We start from the raw sequence: 19,459 nt of genomic DNA, 5'->3' as shown, positions 1-19,459 counted from the left end.
AATATGCAGTATGACAGTAAGTGACATCTGAAAATTTTCTAGGTGGAACTCTAGAACTTCGCCCTTGCCTTTTGCTGTGAGTGCTATGTTTCCTGGCTCAAGGAAGACGTTTACTTAGCTGCCGCTGGCTCACAGAATTGTTTATATCATATTCTATTTACTGAAAAAGAACTTTTAAATTAAACAAATGAGAAAATCTAGAGGCTGACTTAGAATGAACTTTTCTTAGGAACCGCATATTAATGCTGACATTCTTTTTTTTATGGATTGTAGCCAATCAATTTTGTTTTTTTATTTTTTTATTTATTTTTATTATTAAAAATTTCCACCTCCTCCCCACCTCCTCCTATTTCCCCCCCTTAAGTCCCCTCCCCCTCCCTTGCCAGTCCAAGGAGCAGTCAGGGTTCCCTGCCCTGCGGAAGTCCAAAGTCCAACCCACTCCATCTGAGTCTCAGGAAGGTACGCATCTAAACAGACTAGGCTCCCCCAAAGCCAGTACATGAGGTAGGATCAAAACCCAGTGCCATTGTCCAAACCGGATTCTCTGAACGTTTTGGACAATGAAGGCTGACTAATGTTGACATTCTTAATAATTTGTGGTTTTGTTTAGCTAGTGACATTCAAGACAACAGGGATGAGCCTTACACCTTGGGCTGCCTTAAATAACAATCATCTATTCAAGGCAAACCCCTAACTTAGGCAGAAAGCTTGTATGTCAGTCATCCAACACACAACACACTTCACCCCACCCCCACTGACACACACACACACACACACACACACACACACACAGGCACAAACTCATGCTTGCTTGATTTGCATGAGAAAACAGCACACCTAATGTGTTCTGTCTGCAGAGACAAACTGCAGAGTGTAAGCTTTTAGTATCAAAAGGAATAACAGAAAATTCCTATAAGCATCGAGGCTCCCTCAGCTCATAAAGTCCTTGAGCAGCTCGGTGGCAGCCAGGACATTGCTGGACATCTAAGGAACTTCTGAGGACTGTGATTGAGCACTCAGCACCATCACCTACCCTTAGAGACACACCATGAAAACAAGGTGTCCGTAGGATAGAAAGCCCAGCCATGATCAGTGTGGCTCCTTTAATCCCGTCACTCAGAGACAGGCACGTCTACCAGACCAGCCTGGTTTACATCATGAGTTCTAGGATAGCTATGACTACACAGGTGAGATCCTGTCTCAAAAAGGAAAACTCAGCCAGGCGGTGGTGGCGCACGCCTTTAATCCCAGCACTCGGGAGGCAGAGGCAGGCGGATCTCTGTGAGTTCGAGACCAACCTGGTCTACAAGAGCTAGTTCCAGGACAGGCTCCAAAGCCACAGAGAAACCCTGTCTCGAAAAAAATCAAAAAAAAAAAAAAAAAAAAAAAAAAAAAAAGGAAAACTCTAAGCCAAGTGTCAGTGGCACACACCCCACATAATGTCTGGCACCAAGTTCTCCATGTGTGAAAGCCCCTATTTCTGATGCCGACCAATGAGGTTGTCGGGACACACCGCCGCCAGAGCTGTCCACGTGCCTTGGCTCCAGGGAGATGAGCAGATGTGGAAAGGATGCTATCCACGGCTGGAGTAACTTAACGCTGCAGCATCAAATCAGGTGGCTACAATCAACCCAGCATGCGTTCTCTCTGCCACACACACTGCATTACCATCACTAATAAATCTTCTGCACCTTTTTAAATCTCTCATCTCCCTCCTTTCTCAATAACCCTGCTTGCTGCTCCTGGTGACTCAGCCCTCAACCGCCTTTCCTGGATATATGCAAAGGGCAGTTCTTTGTAAATGCACAAAAAGGAAAAGCAATCACATAAATAATGAAGACAGCTTTCAAATGACAGCTGAGAGCTAATATGAAATGCACTGGAAAATACTCATCAACCAACTAAATGCACATCTATTGAAATATAGGAGTCCAGACATAAAAAGCCAGGAAAACAGTTCATTGTGATTTCACTTCAGTTGTGGTGGTAAACATCCTACTTACAGCCCCTCTTTCAGCCACTTGTTGAGGGTAAGAAAAGCAAGCTTCATTATGTTCTCCATAGAGCATAATTTCATACGTACGTAAGAAATTATTATCTTCATCACTGTTATTAATCAAGGCAGCTGGCATTTAGTTGAATACTTAATCTTGCTCTACCATCTGCTAATATTTTACCTGCACACAGTTGTGTTTACTGCAAACCACCTATGTCTTGAAACAGACACCATAATCTGTATTTTACAGATGAAGAAGCTGAAACTTCCAGAAGTTCAGACACTTGTCCAAGGTCATAGTGTGTATCTGTTTCTAGTCTTTGCCAACATACTACAGCTTTATTCTTTATTACTGCACATGCATGTGCACCTGTATGTGGGCTTGTGCACCTGAGGGCAGGTACCACTGTGAGTTGCTCAGTGTAGGTGCTGAGACCCAAACTTGGGTCATCCCCCCACAACACACAAGAGCAGCACACAGTCTTAATCACTCTCCACATCTACAGCATATTTTTATAACGGTGATAATTAGCCAGGAATGGGATGCATTCCTAGAAAGCATCTGGATATGTGCAGAGATGTTTTAGGTTGTTGCAAGAAAGAAGGTCTACTGTATTCACTGTGGTCCTTAGTAAGTTCAATATCAGATCAGCTCTGGGAACTGAAAAGACCCAGTGCTGGATCTGATGGTGCACACCAGTAATCTCACCACTTGAGGGACTAAAACAGGAATGTCATAAATTCAAGCCAGCCTGGACTACATAGTAAATACTCAGCCAGACCATATTACAGATTAAGACCCTGTCACAGGATGAGGAGGGGATGAAAAAGAAGAGGAGGAAGAAGAGGAAAATAGTAGTGGGGGAGGAGGAAGAGGAGAAAGGTTGTGGCTATGCCGATGTCAAGGAGCTGCTTTCTCGAAATGTCACTGGTCCTGAAACAAACCATTTGAGTGTCACCAAAGGATCTAAAGCAAAGACTGCAAGTTAAGGATGTGACACGCAGAGAAGCCGATCTTCAAGGCAGATGGCGTAAACAAGGGCCCTGTCCCTGAGCTCATGAGCTACTTGGCTCTGGGCACCATCCTTCTCTTGCAGAGCCGCCCCTAAGCTCCTCTGTGAAATGAGGACGAATAGGTTTGTGTTGTAATGGGCCATGGGTGGATATAGTACATGACAGGAATTCCGTGAATGAGGGCGATCAGCTGCTCCAACACTGTGAATGAAGACAATTATTCCACTGGCTAAGACACAGAAATGAAACATTGAGAAAATGGTGATCCTGGAAGCTACAGTGGAACTTGAAGAGAAAACACAGGTTGGGAGAAACAAGCTGAGTATATAAAGAAACCGACTCTATCTCCAGAACAGAGCTAAAGATGCCCACAGAGTCTTGGCACTTGAGAATCAATGTGGAGCCAAAAATGCCCAGGGACTTTTGAATGAGCTCTTGCTGTAACAGAAAACCCTGGACCACTCTGAACCTCCCACGGGGTGGCAATATGTCTCAGTACATCCCCAAGTGAGGCACAGATAGGGTCCATCCAAGGCAAAGGATGAACACACCCAAGCTGGCTCAAAGACTGAAAACCTGCAGTGGATCCGATTGACCTTGACAATCCTTACTGAAGCGCCAGGTGAGAGCCTTGGGTAGAGGTGAAAAAAAAGGAGGGGCCTGAAGAAAGTCAGACCAGCAAGGTCAAGGGAAGCATATGGGGAAGGTGTGGAGGCCAAACATAAGAAAGGTGACCAGGACTGGGTCTCTACATTGCTGGGACACAGCAGTGACAGGAAATGGTGTCCGTGGCTTTTAGATGATAAACCCGGGCTTCTGTAAACACCATCTTGGGAGAGTGAGGAACATACAGAGAGTAAGTACCCGGGTAGGTATCACAAAAGGGTTGAGTTTCTATAGTCCAAATGCTCTGTGATGCAATCTCAATGTTTGAACTGCATGGGAGACATTTGTCTTCACTAGTGTTTCTTGTTCCTATTCAAGTTCCTTAACGTGAATGTTTTGGGGTAATCGTTCCTCTAGGATTGCTACTCCACATCAAGAAACTGTTTGGTGAAACTACACAGTGATAATTCCCATCCTCTGAGGCTGTCTTCCATCAACAGAGCTATGGCCTAACATGAAAAGAAGAGAAAGTCACTGATGTCCCTGTTGGGAAGCGATGGAACCTAGGAAGGGGAGCCTAGTTTACGAAAACAGATCACTAGGGCATGAAGTATCCTAGAGATAAATACACTTAAACCCCAGTCAATCAATTAATTGATCGATCCCCCACATCAGTTACAGCACTCCCTTCTTTCCCTCCTTCCCCTTTTCCCTCTCTTTCTCTCCCTCCTCCTGGCATGCTTCCTTCCTCACCATGCCCTTCTACCATGATGGCTTTTTTCTTCACTGGTCTAAAAGCAAAGGAGTCAGTCAATTCTAGGCTGAAACTTTAGCCAACCCAATGTTCGTTCCCTCCGCCTGAACTTTTTGTCAGGAATTGTACCTCAGCGAGCAAGGTCTATATAGCCACCCCACAGAAAGGTCCTCCGGTGCACTGAGACAGACGAAGCAGAGAGCAGTGAGTGTACGAGTCTGCTAACATTTGAAGCCTTTTCTGGAAGGGTGCACAAGAAAGATGTTAACCTTTCAAGGACCAGGAAGGACTTTTTCTTTGGGATTTTCACCTTCTCGTTCTGCAGGAAAAGAAGACTCATCTGGACATTACCATCTTTCTCCCCCGTGAATCTGACAGCCCTTGAATCCTCTGGGGGATGGGGGGCCTTCTGTGTCACTCCCCTGCTGTTGGCACAGCTTACCTCCTACTTCATGAAGGCAAAGGGGGACCCGTAGGGAAGAAGGGTTTCAGCAGGAGGAGGGGGGTTAAAGAGAGTACTGGGGTGATGGAAATGATAACATGCATAACATACATGCATGAAACGGTGAAAAGTGAAATATTTAAGTAAATAAATAACTACAGAAGTGTAGAAACAGTGCTGTATGAGCACGCACATCCCAATGTCATTCATTGGCATTGGCTATGTTTTATTTCTCTTAATAAAAGATTTAAATAAGTAAACATCTTCAAATCTCTGAGTAATAAACCCGGTGACACTGACAGTGAACTATAAACAAGCGCGTGGGTAATGACTGTCTCACTCGTCCTTCCCTTCATAAAGTAAACAACGTGAAGATGACTTTGAAAACAAAGACGGTATTCCAAGAGCAATAAACTTTATGCGCTGCGCTGAAATCTCCGCGAGCTCGGCCCGGTGTACACATTTGACAATTAAAACACAAAGCAGCCAAGCACTTACCCATTCTTCCAGAATGCGGGACACTGCCTCGCTGGCTCTGCTCATGTGCCTGCAGGCCAGGATCACATGCGCACCATGGAGGGCAAAGGACTTGGCGGTTTCAAACCCTGTGGTTAAAAAAAAAAAAAAGTCCACATTAGAAACAATGCTAGTGTCAACGCGTGAGTCATGAAGGACCATTGGTGGACACCACACCACTGACAAAACTGAGTGGTTCTTAACCAGAGGTGATTCTGTGCCAAGGGACAGGGGGCGGGGGAGGGGACAGGTCAGGAAATACGTTCAGTGGGTGAAACTGTGGAGTGTTAGTAGCTTCAATGACATAATAAACAAAAAGTCTTAATTCAGACCAGTGGTTCTAAATCTTCCTAATTCTGGACCCTAATCCAGTTTCTAATGCTGAGGTGACCCCCAACCACTAAATTATTTTCATTGCTACTTCTTTAACTATAAGTTTGTTACGATTATAAATTGTAATATAAATAACTGTATTTTCTGATGGTCTTAGGTGACCCTTCCAATGGGTCATGAACCACAGGTTGAGAAGCATGCACAGCAGAGCCCAGCTGACAGAGTATATCAACAGTAAGATTTGAGATAGCTGGCCCAACAAATACAGCAACCTCAAAGGTGAAGACTCAGTCCAAGAAGAGTTCAGGCCACAACCAGTTGCTGTGACCAACTGGTAGTGACCAACCATGACTGACTAGACCCTTTGCTTAATGAGAAGCCCCATGTGGAGGCCCAAAAATGTGAGCCTATTTCCACCTTGTCTGAAGGTCAGAGAGTTTCAGCTTGCTCAAAGTTTTTGCCATGCCACCCTGATAGAAGGTCAGAGAGTTGAAACTTACTTCTATTTCTAAAAGGTTATTGTGTTGCTACCTCAAAGGTCCCACCTAGATTTAGGTCAGAGAGTTCTCCTCTCTCAAGGTTATTGTCAACAAGGTGTATCTAATATCCAGACCTTGTATTTCAGGTGTAGAGAAGTAGATCTGTATCTATCCCAAACAAAAGTCTAAGGATCCAACTAAGGTTCCAGTTCCCTTAGGGAGATAATAATAGATTGCACCCAGAGAGTGGTTTGTTGCCTAAAGAATGTTTTAGTCTAGGGTGTGAACTGTACTTGTCTTGTTCTAGCAACAGAATGTTTAACTATAAGTGTAACCCTCAAGCTTCAACTGGTATGTTCATTTTTTATCATGTTAATGCAATTTTTATCTTACTCCTACCTTTTGGAATGGGATATTTTAAGCAATTGGAAACTAAATGCAGGCGACTCACTGGAGCCCGCCCAGTGCTGTCCTGTGCTCTCTGGTTTTGTTATTTCACTCGCATCTTCTCTGCGTACACTGTGGGCTCCAGGGACCAAACTTCAGTTCTGAGGCTGAACTCAGGTTTTCACGACAAGCACTTCTACCCACTGAGCCATGGCGTCAGCCTCCAAAATGCCACCTCACAGAAGCTAAGGTAGTCGAAATGCTGCAACCCACATGAAGGTAGTACCAAGAGGTCAACAACACCTTCATCTGTCACCTTAGGACCTGATGCACCCACAAGATCGTGGGGAAAACGGCAACACCTCTATCCCTCCTAAATTTTCATGTCAATGCAATGACCAGAAATATTTTAATAATATTCCAATTAAATGGTATCAAAATATAAATTATGTAAGATAGCAAGCACAGTTTCCAGACATTCCTTGGGAACCGTTTAGTTCTGTTTGAAACAAGATCTTGCTCTGTATCCTAGGATGGCTTGAAACTCACTATGTAGCCCAGGCTGGCCCCAAATTCCAATTCTCCTAGCCCTACCTCCTGAGTATTGGGATTAAAGGTGTACACAACACTAAAACAAATGTATTATTTATGGATGAAAGGAGGTCAGCATGATACAAGACCAGGCAGCTGTTGGCGCTGTATTCAGCTCTCCAGATTCTCTCCTGCCTGGTCATTTCTGAATCCCAGAAGGATTCACTAAGGAGTGGATGGTTTATACAGACTGTTAATGGGTCAAAATGTTGTGCAGCTTTGAAATAATCCACCTTATTTTGAATAGCAACCCCGATGAACCTCTAAAGTGGCTTTTTAGTAAAGACTGAATATTAAAATCCTATAAGAATACTACTCACTTCAGTTTGGAAAGACACTACTTAGAAATCTACAGGGAGAAAACAGCCTTTTCCATCACCTTTTATCTTTGCGAACAAACCTATTAAGTTAGGCTATCTCAGTTGACAAAATGACCTACTGTGTAGGATTCTGTATTGCTGGAAGCTGGGCATCTAGTGTGATGGCAGCAACAGGCTGCTGAGGCAAGCCTGTACCTTCTCTCCTTCAGATACGTCTTGACCGGGACTATGGCTAAGTCATTCGTCTCTGTGTCTCGTAAAGTTATTTTCTGGACCTTACATCTCCCTTTATCTAAACGGAGCTGTACACACGGCTAGTCGACTTGTCAAAGCTACCGCCGACAAGTCCATTTTCTAATCCTTTACAACCGCCTTTGGAGCAAAAACAAAGCGGGAGATATTTCAAAAGATGATGGTTTAACAGCAAGGACAATAACACATTTATAGCAAACCACATCTCCAGAGTATGGAGTTTTATAAATTAAAAAAAAAAGTTTAATAACATTACCTACTGCTAAGTCCTGGGTAAAGCCCAGGAGGACAGCATCCCTCACGCTTGTAACACTGCGGCTGATGGCCAGCTTAATTAGCTAAATGTAGTAGAGCTAAGCCAATCCTGCATGGTGCCAAAGTTGGTGCAAAATAATGAAGGCAATGGTTTACTAAATTTAATAACCTGATTCATCTTATAAAAAATTAACTTCATGACAATGTTTAAATTGCAGAAGCTTAACCGTGAGGAGATAGCCAGTGGGTGCAGGAGAATATTTAACGCTAATAATATGAAGAGAATAAATAACAGGAGGCATTTTTAAACAATGGGCAGCAAGGTTTCCTAGCATCTGCAATAGGGGATCCGGTCACAAGTGCTAAGTGGCCATGGGGGTTTAATACCTCATGGTTTCAGGTTTTAAGTTTTAAATACAGATACCTAAGATGGAAAATGTACCCCAAAAATTAAATGCCCCCTTACCTTACACTAGTTTTCAATCTCTGGGATGGAAGTTACAGAATGGCTCATTATGGAATAAATCAAGGGCACAAACAGTTCTGTTTGTCTTACTGTCTCCATCCACCCTTTCCATCCTCCCGTCCCCCAGCCCCTAGTATCTCCCCTTCCTCTCTCACTGCATCCCATGTTAGTCCATCTTTTCTTTCTAATTAGATTAGCTGCAGGGTCAAACACTTCTGAAGGAGCCTATGATGAGAACACTGGGACTCCAATTGCATTGATGACAGCCAAACAGGAGAAGAATAGCATCTTGGGTCAGCCAAAGTGAACTGGCATCCATGCTGTTGGCATTTCCCACCAGGTCACTACAGGAATCACACGCCCAGATGGATAGTTCATCCAGGTCTTTTGTGTTGCTGTAGTAAGCCAAGTTCTTGTGACAAAGCCAAGGCTGGTCTCTAACTCATGATCCTCCTGCCTTAGCCTCCTAAGCGCTACATACAGGCTCGGACATTATACATAAACCCCTGTGATAGCTAATATTGATTGTCAACTTCACAGGATCTAAAATCACCTAGAAGACAAACTTCTGGCATATCTATAAGAGAGTTGTCTAGATTGAGTAACTGATGTGTGATAACCCAACCTACAATGGGTAGTATTACTCCACGGGCCAGGACCCTGGAAAGGAAGAGAAAGAAGTAAGCTGCACACACGCATTTGTCACTCTCTATTCCCTGACTTTGTATGTAATGTGATCATCCACTCACACCCATGCTGCATGACCTCCAGCCACTCACACCCATGTCACATGACCTCCAGCCACTCACACCCATGCTGCATGACCTCCAGCCACTCACACCCTTGCTGCATGACCTCCAGCCACTCACACCCTTGCTGCATGATCTGCAGCCACTCAAACTAAATTCTTCCTTCCTGAAGTCACTTCCTGTCCAGTATTTGGTCAGAAGAGCAAGAATACTTGTGTTCCCTCACCTCAAAATCTTAAAGAATATTTTCTGTTGACTTGCATGAGATCTTACTTAAACCATGCCAAGTCCTACTCTGCCAAGCAAGAGAGCAGTACTTGGGCCATGCCTAGGGAACCCAGTGGTACTCAGCTTTGCTAAGCAGGCACACACAGACTGACAAATCAGGGACCATACATGCATCTACATGCATCAGAATGTGTCATTATGTGGCAGCAGGAACCCTGGGTCAAGAACTACATCAGGACTGAAGGAGATAAGGAAGAAACAGACATGCAAAAAGGCGCAAGGAAGGACAAAGACCAGAGACTGCTGAGGAACCTCACAAGAACAAGTGGAGAGAAGAATGGAGACTGAAGGGTGCTAACCACTGTACAGGAGGATGCTGAGGAAAACTCTGGACAGAGTGCAACACTGGGAGCTATTATTACTGTTGTTGTTTTATCCAACTAAAGCCCCTCTGGGGGCCATGAAGACAATGGGGTGGGTATAGACAGGGAAGCACAGTGAGCAGCCAAACAGGGACAAAGACCCCCCCTTAGGCTGAGTGGCTAACAACATAAGTTAGAAAAACACCTGGAAAACAACTATGAAGCCTGGCAACTGTCTCAGTCTAGGCTTGCATGCGTGCTCAGGAGGCAATGAGGTTCTCCAGCAGTGTGCGTGTGCCTAGACTCTTGTTTGCATGGACAGAAAACTCCAGGGTGGGAAGCCAGATCCAATGAACCCTGACAAGGTGCCATGGACATGGGCTCAAAGAACAAGGCAGCTTCTTCCACAGCGCCAGGGATATTCTTTCTGGTTGGAGATTTTTAATTTCTCCCATATTGTGGATGTACTTGGGCAGTGTCCCCATTTACTGTAAATTATGGTTTTAATTATCATTTTTATTAAGATGCCCAAAGGAGTTGGGACTTACGACACCAGTAATTTCTAATGGGCTGCTATTATTAATTTATAATTGTGAAACACTGGAGACAAACATTACTTGCAAGAGTAAGCCATTAAAAGGAAACAGAAATGGTAGCCCACCACCCCATGTATGCCCACATACATCAAGAATGGACCACTGATGCAGTCTTTAGGACCCAAGCAACAAGTCAGAATCCGACTCCACGGGCCCTCGACACATGCAGAACAAGAAGTTAAGACTGTATCTTTCAGGTGAAGTTAGACTTTTGCTTTGGATGTGTGTGAGTGTGCACACACGTAAGACAGCAACAGGTCTCTACTGACCACCGCTGTGAATGCATGACTAGCTGCTAGCTGGCCCTAGAGCCTCTGGGGGTTTACTGTCTCTGCCTCCCATCTTACCCTAGAAGTACTGGAATTATGTATGCTTAGTACCATCCATTTTATGTGGTTTCTAAGAATTCAAACTCAGGTCATCAGCCTTTCATGTGAAGCACTTCAATCCACTAAACCATCCCCCAACCCGTGTAGTGAATAAACCACTAACTTGGGCTAGGGGTGTTGCTCTGCAGTAGATTGCTTGCCTAGAATGTGCGAGGCCCTGGGTTGTAACAAAAACCTGGTAGTTTTACAGATCTGAGTTTCCTCGCATCCTCCTAAATCTACAAGGCCCACAAGCAGATCTGACTGTTGTAAATGAAATGATAAAGAAATGGCATTGGCTAAGACACAGAAACCCACTTCTCCTGAGGCTGCAGAGGGAATTCTGAGATGCACAGTCATCCCAGTGAAGATGTCAATGCCAAGGGGCAGTGATAGCTCACTTTGTTGATTCTATAGTTACCCTAAGTACCTGCATAACTCCTTGTGTGAGCATGCTTACCATCTACACCATTTTAAGTACATGCCTCTGAGTTCCAGTCACACATCACTCTCGCCAAACAGAATACACAGCTGCCAACTCTTAAGAAATTACAAAACATGCAACGTCTCCCAAGAAAATAAGTCAAAACCGTCCCTGCTTTGGAAATGAGGCATCAAACACAGCCAAGGGGAGGTGCCTCCCAAAGTACAATGCTTTCTCCATACCCCTCACAACGTAACTCACCAAAAGAAAGATACCAGCTCAATAGATGAGAACACAGGGCAAAGCTGGGGCATGGTTTGGTTCACTAGGAATCTTTTTTCCAACATCCCCAAACTGCATCTAGGATTTGGGCAATACTGCACCAGAATGTTTTGCTGCATTAGATAATAAATTGCAAGTGACTGCATGAGATCTCTCAAGAGGCGAAACTGACCTCGGGCTGGCTACGAGTGCTGCCACTGCACTGGGTGAGTAAGTTCTCATCTGACCTGCTAGTGACAGTCCTGGTTAGAAACCACGGCGAGAAAAGTACCAGAGATCACAATTAGCACAGTCCCAGACAGGCCCAGTGAAGACACAATCTGCAATTGCAACTATGCTGAACAGCACCCGAGCTGTCAGGGTATGAGGGAACCAGACAACCTCGTGTATTAAGTGGAGAGGGGAGATAAACTGGCTCGACACCTCTGAGGGCAACTGGACATATCACGAGATAAATGGGCAGGCTCTGTGTCCCAGCTATTCCACAACTGGAGATTTAGCCTACCAAACAGACTTGCCCACGTGCATAATACCGTGAGAAGAACATTTGACGCCACATTGTTTATAAGAGGCAGAAAAACCATAATCCATCTAACTGTCCATCAGTTAGGCTGAATCAACCAACTGGCATGCAGAGATTTAAATATATGTGCTGCACTTAAAAAGAATGGAGTGGGGCTGGAGAGATAGCTCAATGGGGAAGAGCACTCGCTATGCAGACATTAAGGACCTGAGTTCAGGCTCCAGGAGAAAGCTTGGTGAACATGCCTCTAGCCTCTCACTCCAATAATGTCAAAGGTAAAGATGGGGGTGGTCTCTGGGGCATATTGGCCAACACCTTAGCTCTAGCTTCAGGGTTAGAGAGAGACCCCTGCCTCAGGGGGATATGGTAGAGAGTGATGGAGATATACCCAACATCTTCCTCAGGCTTCTGCGCATGCACACGGGCAAGTACACCCACATAAAACACACACGAGTATATACCCAAAACAAACAGAGTATGGAGGAATACAGGCTGTTGGCTCATTCTGGGCCTTCCTCGGCTTCCTTTCTTATACAGCCCAGACCCACCTGCCACAGTAGATTGGGCCTTCTCACATCAATCATGAATCTCACAGACATGGCCATGGGCTAATCTGAAGAAGACAATTCTTTAACTGAGCTTCTCTCTTCCCAGGAGATCCTAGTTTGTACTAAGTTGACATTTTAAAACCATGCAGGACAGCAAGGGTTGTAGCCCAGTAGAGAGCATTTGCCTACCACACATGAACTTTTACCCTCAATCCCCAATACTGGGTGGTGGAGTGGGAGATGAAGCTGGGATAGGCTAGGAATATAGCTCAGTAGTAGAACACGTGCCTAAAATACACAGAGTTTTGAGAACAACACTCAGCATCACACACAAAATGATAAAGCATAGAATGGCGTGCAAAACACAACACAAATGAAGAAGGCATGTGTGTAAACAGTTCTGACACTGATTACTCTGAGAGAGAACAATTGTTTGGGAGCAAGGAAGATTTACTGTACATGTTACAATGCACGCCACTTCAATTTTTAACACATGCATGTATGCCTATTATAGTAAGAAACTAAAAATAACCAACTGAATGACATCTAATTGATAATTTATGGGTCTTTATGAATTTTAATACAGAGCAATCAAGGCAGATAAGAACAGGAGGAACCAATTCCAACTCCAAGTGTGTTTTAAACAGTCTGACTTGGACAGAAGACGTGGAAACATCCCTGTAAGGAGGAGGAGTCAGGATGGTTACTAGCTGCTGGGCACCATGCCAAGTGCTTTACACAATCCAGGGATTCTAAGACACTCTTCAAGGAAACCCTAGAAGTGCTGTCATCCTCTCACACAAGAGGAAAGCAAAGAATACAGAGGCAAAGGGACTTACAAAATCCAGGAGTCCTGACAGACAGTGTGCCCAAGTTCAGAGGAGACACATACCACCACCCAGACCCTGGACCACTAATAGCACCTTGTCACTAGCAGTAAGTGCCATTGTGATATACAAAGGAGGATTTGTGTAGATGTAAAGGCTGATCTTGACTGTCAACTTGACACACCCAGGAACCGGGAACCTCATTTGAAGAACTGACTCCATCAGACTGGCCTGTGAGCATGTCTTCAACGATCACTGGTTAGGATCCACAGAGGGCCCTGCTCACTGTGGACAGTACCATGACTAGGCAGGTTAGCCTGAGCTGTCTAAGAAAAGTAGCTGTCAGTAAGCCAAAGGAAGCAAGCTAGTAAGTAGCGTGCCTCTGTGGTGTAAGCTTTGATTCTTCCCTCCAGCTTCCTTCCTTGAGTTCCTACCTTGGCTTCCTTTAATGATAAACTGCAACCTATAAGCCAAGGCAATCTTTTCCTCCCCAAGTTACTTTTGAGCATAGTGTTTAACACAGTGATGGAAGGCAAACCAGGACAATGGTCTCTATTCAAAACCTCGGAAATTCCCTGAGTGACTGAGGCTAGAGGGGTCTCTCTCAGAGATGCTTAGCACAATGACACTGGTGACAATATCTGAGTTTCTACAGATGAAAGCAGTCTTGGGAGTTGGAGGCAGGTTGCCAGAGGATGCAACTAGAGAGGTAGAATTTTCAGAATTGCCAGCTTCCCAACCTCTTACACCTCACATCTCCAAGGAGAAGGAGAGGCTAGAGACTGACACCAATATTGGTCAATACTATACCCAACCATGAGCTTCCTTAAAAAGCACAGTTAGAGCCAGGTGGTGATGGCGCATGCCCTTAAACCCAGCACTCGGGGGCAGAGGCAGGCAGATCTCTGTGAGTTCAAGGCCAGCCTGGTCTACAAGATCTAGTTCCAGAGAAACCCTATCTCAAAAAACCAAAACAAACAAACACAGTTAGCTTTAGCTTCTGAGTTCGCAAATACGCAGAGACAGAGGATAAGCATACCCAGAAGGGCATAGGAGTTCTGTGCCCACTTCTCATAGTCCACTTAAGAACATCTTCCCTTGGCTGCTCATCCACACATGTAGATATAAGATGATGTTCCACTGAGCTCTGTGAGCCACTATGCCAAGCCAAAACACTCAAGGAAGAGGTTATGTGTGGGCACCCTTCATTTACAGCCCTTTGGTCAGAAGTGCAGGTTACAATATAGGCCTTGGAATTGGGCAACTGGAGAAAGAGCCATTTATGGTACCAGCCCTTCAACTGTGGGACTTGTACTAAGTCTGGGTTATTAGATACATGAATTGTAACATTTCCAGCTTGTGTCTGAAGAATTGGAAATTTACTGAATGTATAGAATAAAACTAGATATTTGTTCAGAAGTATACTGCAAATGTAGCAGACAGATGCCGCAAATGTAGCAGACAGAGTTCCCCTTCCTTTGGGGTCTGTATGAGTCAGGCTATTTGTCATCACTGGAGAAAGCACGTGAGAAAGAGACCCAAGGAAGGATTTATATAAGCTCACAGTTTGAGGCTTTACTCCATCGGGTGGGGAGGGCACACAGGAAGAAGGCAGCTCACATCCTGGCAGCCAGGAAACAGAAAGAGAACGCCACTAGTAGTGGGCTCCCCACCTCCCCACTTTTTCCATCCAGATCCTCAGCCTATGGGGTGGTGCTGCCCATACTCAGGGCAGATCCTCCCCATCAGGGAGGTTCTCCTGGGAAACACTCTTAACAGACACACTCAGGGGTGTGCCGTCCTTTCTCAGGCAAACGAAGTTGACAGTCAAGGTGCACCACTTGAGGTTAACTGGCAGAAGCTTTAACAGGAATTCATGGGGGCCAGAGGGACCCCAGGGGAACACCCTGACCACAGAAAACCTCTGCTGTCCATTTAATATGGTAATAGAACTCCACGACGTGCATACGCTTGGCACTTGGACAACTTACGGCAGTCACCTAAGCAGTGTCCTTCGTCAGGAAGAGTGGTCCCCACAGCCCAGGCTTCAGTGGCGGCAGTGTTTTCAGGCCCTCTCCACTTCTGTGTCACCAGGGTAAAAGCCAAGAGTCGCAACCTCTCCAGCCACCCTGTCTCACTGACATTTCTGCTTCGAGGAATCTATCCCCCAATTCTGTCAAGTTTGTTACGCTTCCACATTCCATCACGGAGCCTGGAATCAACACCATTTCACAGCTGACTTCAGACAGTTCTCTGTAAGACCTATGAGGGATAACTAGTCCACAGAAATAAAGTCCCTCTGCACATTCTTCCAAGAACGGTAACAGCTTTGCAGACTGAATTTAGCCCCCTTCCTGCTCCCAACCTAATGGGTAAACTTAACACTGCAGTGCCAGGATGAACTCACTTTTTCCCCCTTTAATTCTTAAAGACTTTCAAATCCAAACGCTAGAAGGCATATCCTGATTGAATCGAGTTCATGTGGCCACTGCCCACCTCCTGCTCCAAAAAAACAGCGGTAACTCCACAGTGGCTTGTTGTTCGTTGCTCTTTAAGCAAACTGCACATAGCGCTATAACAAACATGCTCCCGAGCCTTAGGACAATTAATTAGAAACGGGACAAAAATTAAAGAGAAGAAGGGCCTCTCTGATGGAAAAAAAACGTCTTAAAACCTGCCTTTGAGATGCTGGGAACACTGTGTTTGGTAGACAGCATTCTCCAGCTCGCTGGCATTAAGGTGTGTGGGGACACCATGGATCCAGGGTCTCTCACACAGTACACAGCAGTTTATGGTCTTTGCAGCTCAAGCTTCTATGTTAATACACACACACACACACACACACAAGCACACACTCAATGCACACATACACTCAGTTACGTACGCAACTCTTGTACTTGTAGACCCTCAGCAAAATGCCTCTGGTACGCCAAAATGAAAAGGTCTACCCTGAAGCTTGGCCTTTTGTACTTCGAAGGATTTACTTCCATACACTTCAAGAACAGAGGAGAACTCAGCAGAGTCTACAAGCGGCTGATTGTACTCCTGAGCCTGTACTGTTTGTGCAGCTGCAGGAGGGCTCCCTGCTTTTTCTGAGCTGTCTGAAAGCTTCAGAAAAAGTTTCAGTGATTTAGCGCAGAAGCCAGCCAGCCACAAGGGCCTGGTCCTGGCCCATGGAAAGCCAGTGCTTCTGACATTTTATTTTATTTTCTATTTTGTACTACGTCTAGTTGGTGCTTCTCATAGCATCCAGATGTGGGGTCATCCACTGGGGCATGAGAATCCTACCAATGTCCACATCACTATAAAGTGTCCGTCCATAGTTCCTCAGCAAGGGGTGGGGCCTGGAGATCATCTTATCCATGTCAGAATTTTGGCCGGTTTGCTCTTATGCAGGTAAGCACAACTTCTGTGAGTTCATGCTTTCATGGCAACCCCCCTAATCCTCCAGTGTTGTGAAGTATTACTTTAACTAGGCAAAGATGTGTTACATTTGTTTATGCTCCAGAATATTACCTTAACTGTGTAAAGGTGTGTTACGTTTGTTTATGCTGCATTTGTTTAACTATGTAAAGATGTGCTGCTGTTTCACCTTGCCTGCCTAAGGAACCTGACTGGTAGAATAAAAAGCTGAATGGTCACCAGCTAGGAAGTAGAGGAATGGGGCAGGGGGACTGCCAGACAGAGAGAATAAATAGGAGGAAAAATCTAGGCTCCAGAGAACAGAGAACTAGGGAGAAAAAGAGGGAGAAGCCTGGACCATAAGCCAGCCAGGCACCAGACAGACAGACACTGAGAGAACAGAAAAGCAAAATATACAGAATGAAAGGTAAAAAGTCCCGAGGCAAAACATAGATAAAGGCAAACAGATTAAAACACGAGCTAAGACAAGGCTGAGCATTTATAACTAATAACAAGTGTCCGTGTCATAATTTGGGAGCCAGATGGTCACCCAAAGAAAGCCTGTTACACTCCCAGCTCTTACGTTCTCTCCACCTCCCTTTCCACAACAGTCTCTGCACCTTACGGCAAGGGAATTGATATAAGGACTTTCTTAATGACCAGTGGGCCAGGGATCAGCCTCTCTCTCCCAACACACATTCCCATACCTATCCATTAAGAAATAGTTAGGACAGAAGTGCTTAAATAAGGAGCAGGAAGAAGAAAAGGAAGAGAGGGAGAAGGAAAGGAGAAGGATGAGGAACAGAGAAGAGGGACTCACTACATGGGAGCTCTCCACATTGAAAACCCACGCTGCTGTCCTGCCCATCAATTTGCACAATGAATCACTCCTCTAGTTCAAGCACTACTTTAAAAATTTCAGTGACCTTGGTACATTACTTATACTCTTGAGAAGATTAAGTCCTCTCTGCTCCTCAATTACTGTATTGGGATGACTCAGCACTTTTTTACCGTGAGCCTTTAAAGTGTCCAAATTCACTTTTCTTTCTCCTTGGCAACAGGGTCTCAGTGTGTAACCTTGGCTAGCCTAGAACTTGCTACATAGACCAGGCTGACCTCCAACTCACAGTGAACTCCCTGCCTCTGCCTCCTGAGTGCTGGGATTAAAGGTGTGTCCCATCAAGCCCAGCCTAAATTTACTTCTCATTCGCCAAAACTCAGAACCTTTTCCTGAAAAGTTGAATTAAATTCAGTATTCCCAGATAGACACACAGCCAGAGTTACACTGTTTGTGCTCTTGACCCATTATTGTGACCTAACTCAAAAACAAAAAAGTAAAAGAAAAAAGAAAAAAAAAAGTATGATGCCAAAAAGACCTAATTAAAGACCATCCTTGTCTTGGAATCAGTTTTCAAAAAGTACCGCTAGTAATCTACAAAACCAGATTACTATCTTGGATATCTTCAACATAATGACTTTTGAAGTTTGTAAAATCTCATGTCTTGGCGGGTGTTTGTTGCTATTTTGTTCTGTTATTAAACATAATGCTGACACTATCATAACTCAACCTGAAACATTAAAAAAAATCCCTACCTTTCCGTCCCCATCCCCACCCTATTTTCTTGCAGCAACCACACCCATAATAATCTGGAGTGGAAGGCAGCTGTAACTCTAGCTTTCAGAACTGGACGAAGGTCTGTGTCACTCCTTCCACAGTGATGCACAGAGGAAAGCACATGATTGTTACCATCCTGGTACACCAAGCCCCGCCCCTAGGGGACCTTGCAGGGGAGGCAGTACCCTGTCTCTTTAAAAGGTGAAACGCCACCTACTTCTCTTCTTCCTCTTTTCCCTTTCTCTCTCTGCATCTCTGTCTCTCTCTCTCTCTCTCTCTCTCTCCTTTTCCTTCCCCCCACTCACTTTATCTCAATTAAACTTTCCACTTAAGCTCTGTCTGCATAGCATATTTGTCTCTCACCTGCCATGGTTTGGTCTCACCCACCACCAAGGTCCCTCTCATGAAGAATCATTACAATCATCATTATTAGTTTTGGCACACTGTGTTTCTGTGTGTGTGCGTGCCCAGACACACAGAGGTCAGGGGTTGATGTCAAGTGTCTTCCCACAATTATTTTCTGAAACAGGGTCCCCTCCTGAACTCAGTGAGAGGCTGGCTGGTACAAAGCTCAAGGAATCTCTGTCTCTACTTCCCCAATGCTAAGTTTATAGACATGCACCAGAACACCCAGCTTTTCCATGGGTGCTGGGGATGAACCCAGGTCTTCATGCCTGTACAACAAGCACCCTACCAATAGAGCCATCTCCCAGTCCCCAGCACACCTTTTTGATACAACACACCTGGTGATTACAGTGCCTGGGTCCCAGCAGGGCATGCAACTGTTAAAAGAAATTATCTGTCACTTTTTAAGCTCACGGAAATCTGATTGTACAAAAACCATACTGACTTGGGAAGGGAAGAAGAAAAGTTTGATGCCACCTTGTTTTAGACGACCATAAGCAGATGCTGGTGAAACACATCAGCTTTAAAACTCCATACTCCTCAGGAGCCTTGCAAACTACGCTAGTCGTGACCAGGCACCTGCTTGACTTGAACTTCAGGGATGCACAAAGCACCTCCGAGCTGAGGCTGATTTTGCCCGATTCTTGAAGTGCAGCCAGCTGTACACTTTTGCTTGGCTCCCCTCAACCAGCTGCTGCCTCTGATCCAAGAAGTCTGGG

The 19,459-nt window shown here is 45.0% G+C and overlaps 1 protein-coding gene across 4 annotated transcripts in view; it reads right to left on the bottom strand.

The window, feature by feature from the left end:
* Positions 1–19,459, bottom strand: part of Wwox (WW domain containing oxidoreductase) — an 884,382-nt gene that overhangs the window by 829,484 nt on the left and 35,439 nt on the right. For all 4 annotated transcript variants that reach the window (XM_038312890.1, XM_038312891.1, XM_038312892.1 and 1 more), the window contains exon 5: positions 5,311–5,417. In XM_038312890.1, the coding sequence (XP_038168818.1) occupies positions 5,311–5,417 (107 nt within the window). The remainder of the gene's footprint in view (positions 1–5,310; positions 5,418–19,459) is intronic.

Source organism: Arvicola amphibius, chromosome 15, assembly GCF_903992535.2.
Source record: "Arvicola amphibius chromosome 15, mArvAmp1.2, whole genome shotgun sequence".
Classification (NCBI taxonomy): domain Eukaryota; kingdom Metazoa; phylum Chordata; class Mammalia; order Rodentia; family Cricetidae; genus Arvicola; species Arvicola amphibius.
This window is presented reverse-complemented; position numbering and strand designations above follow the sequence as displayed.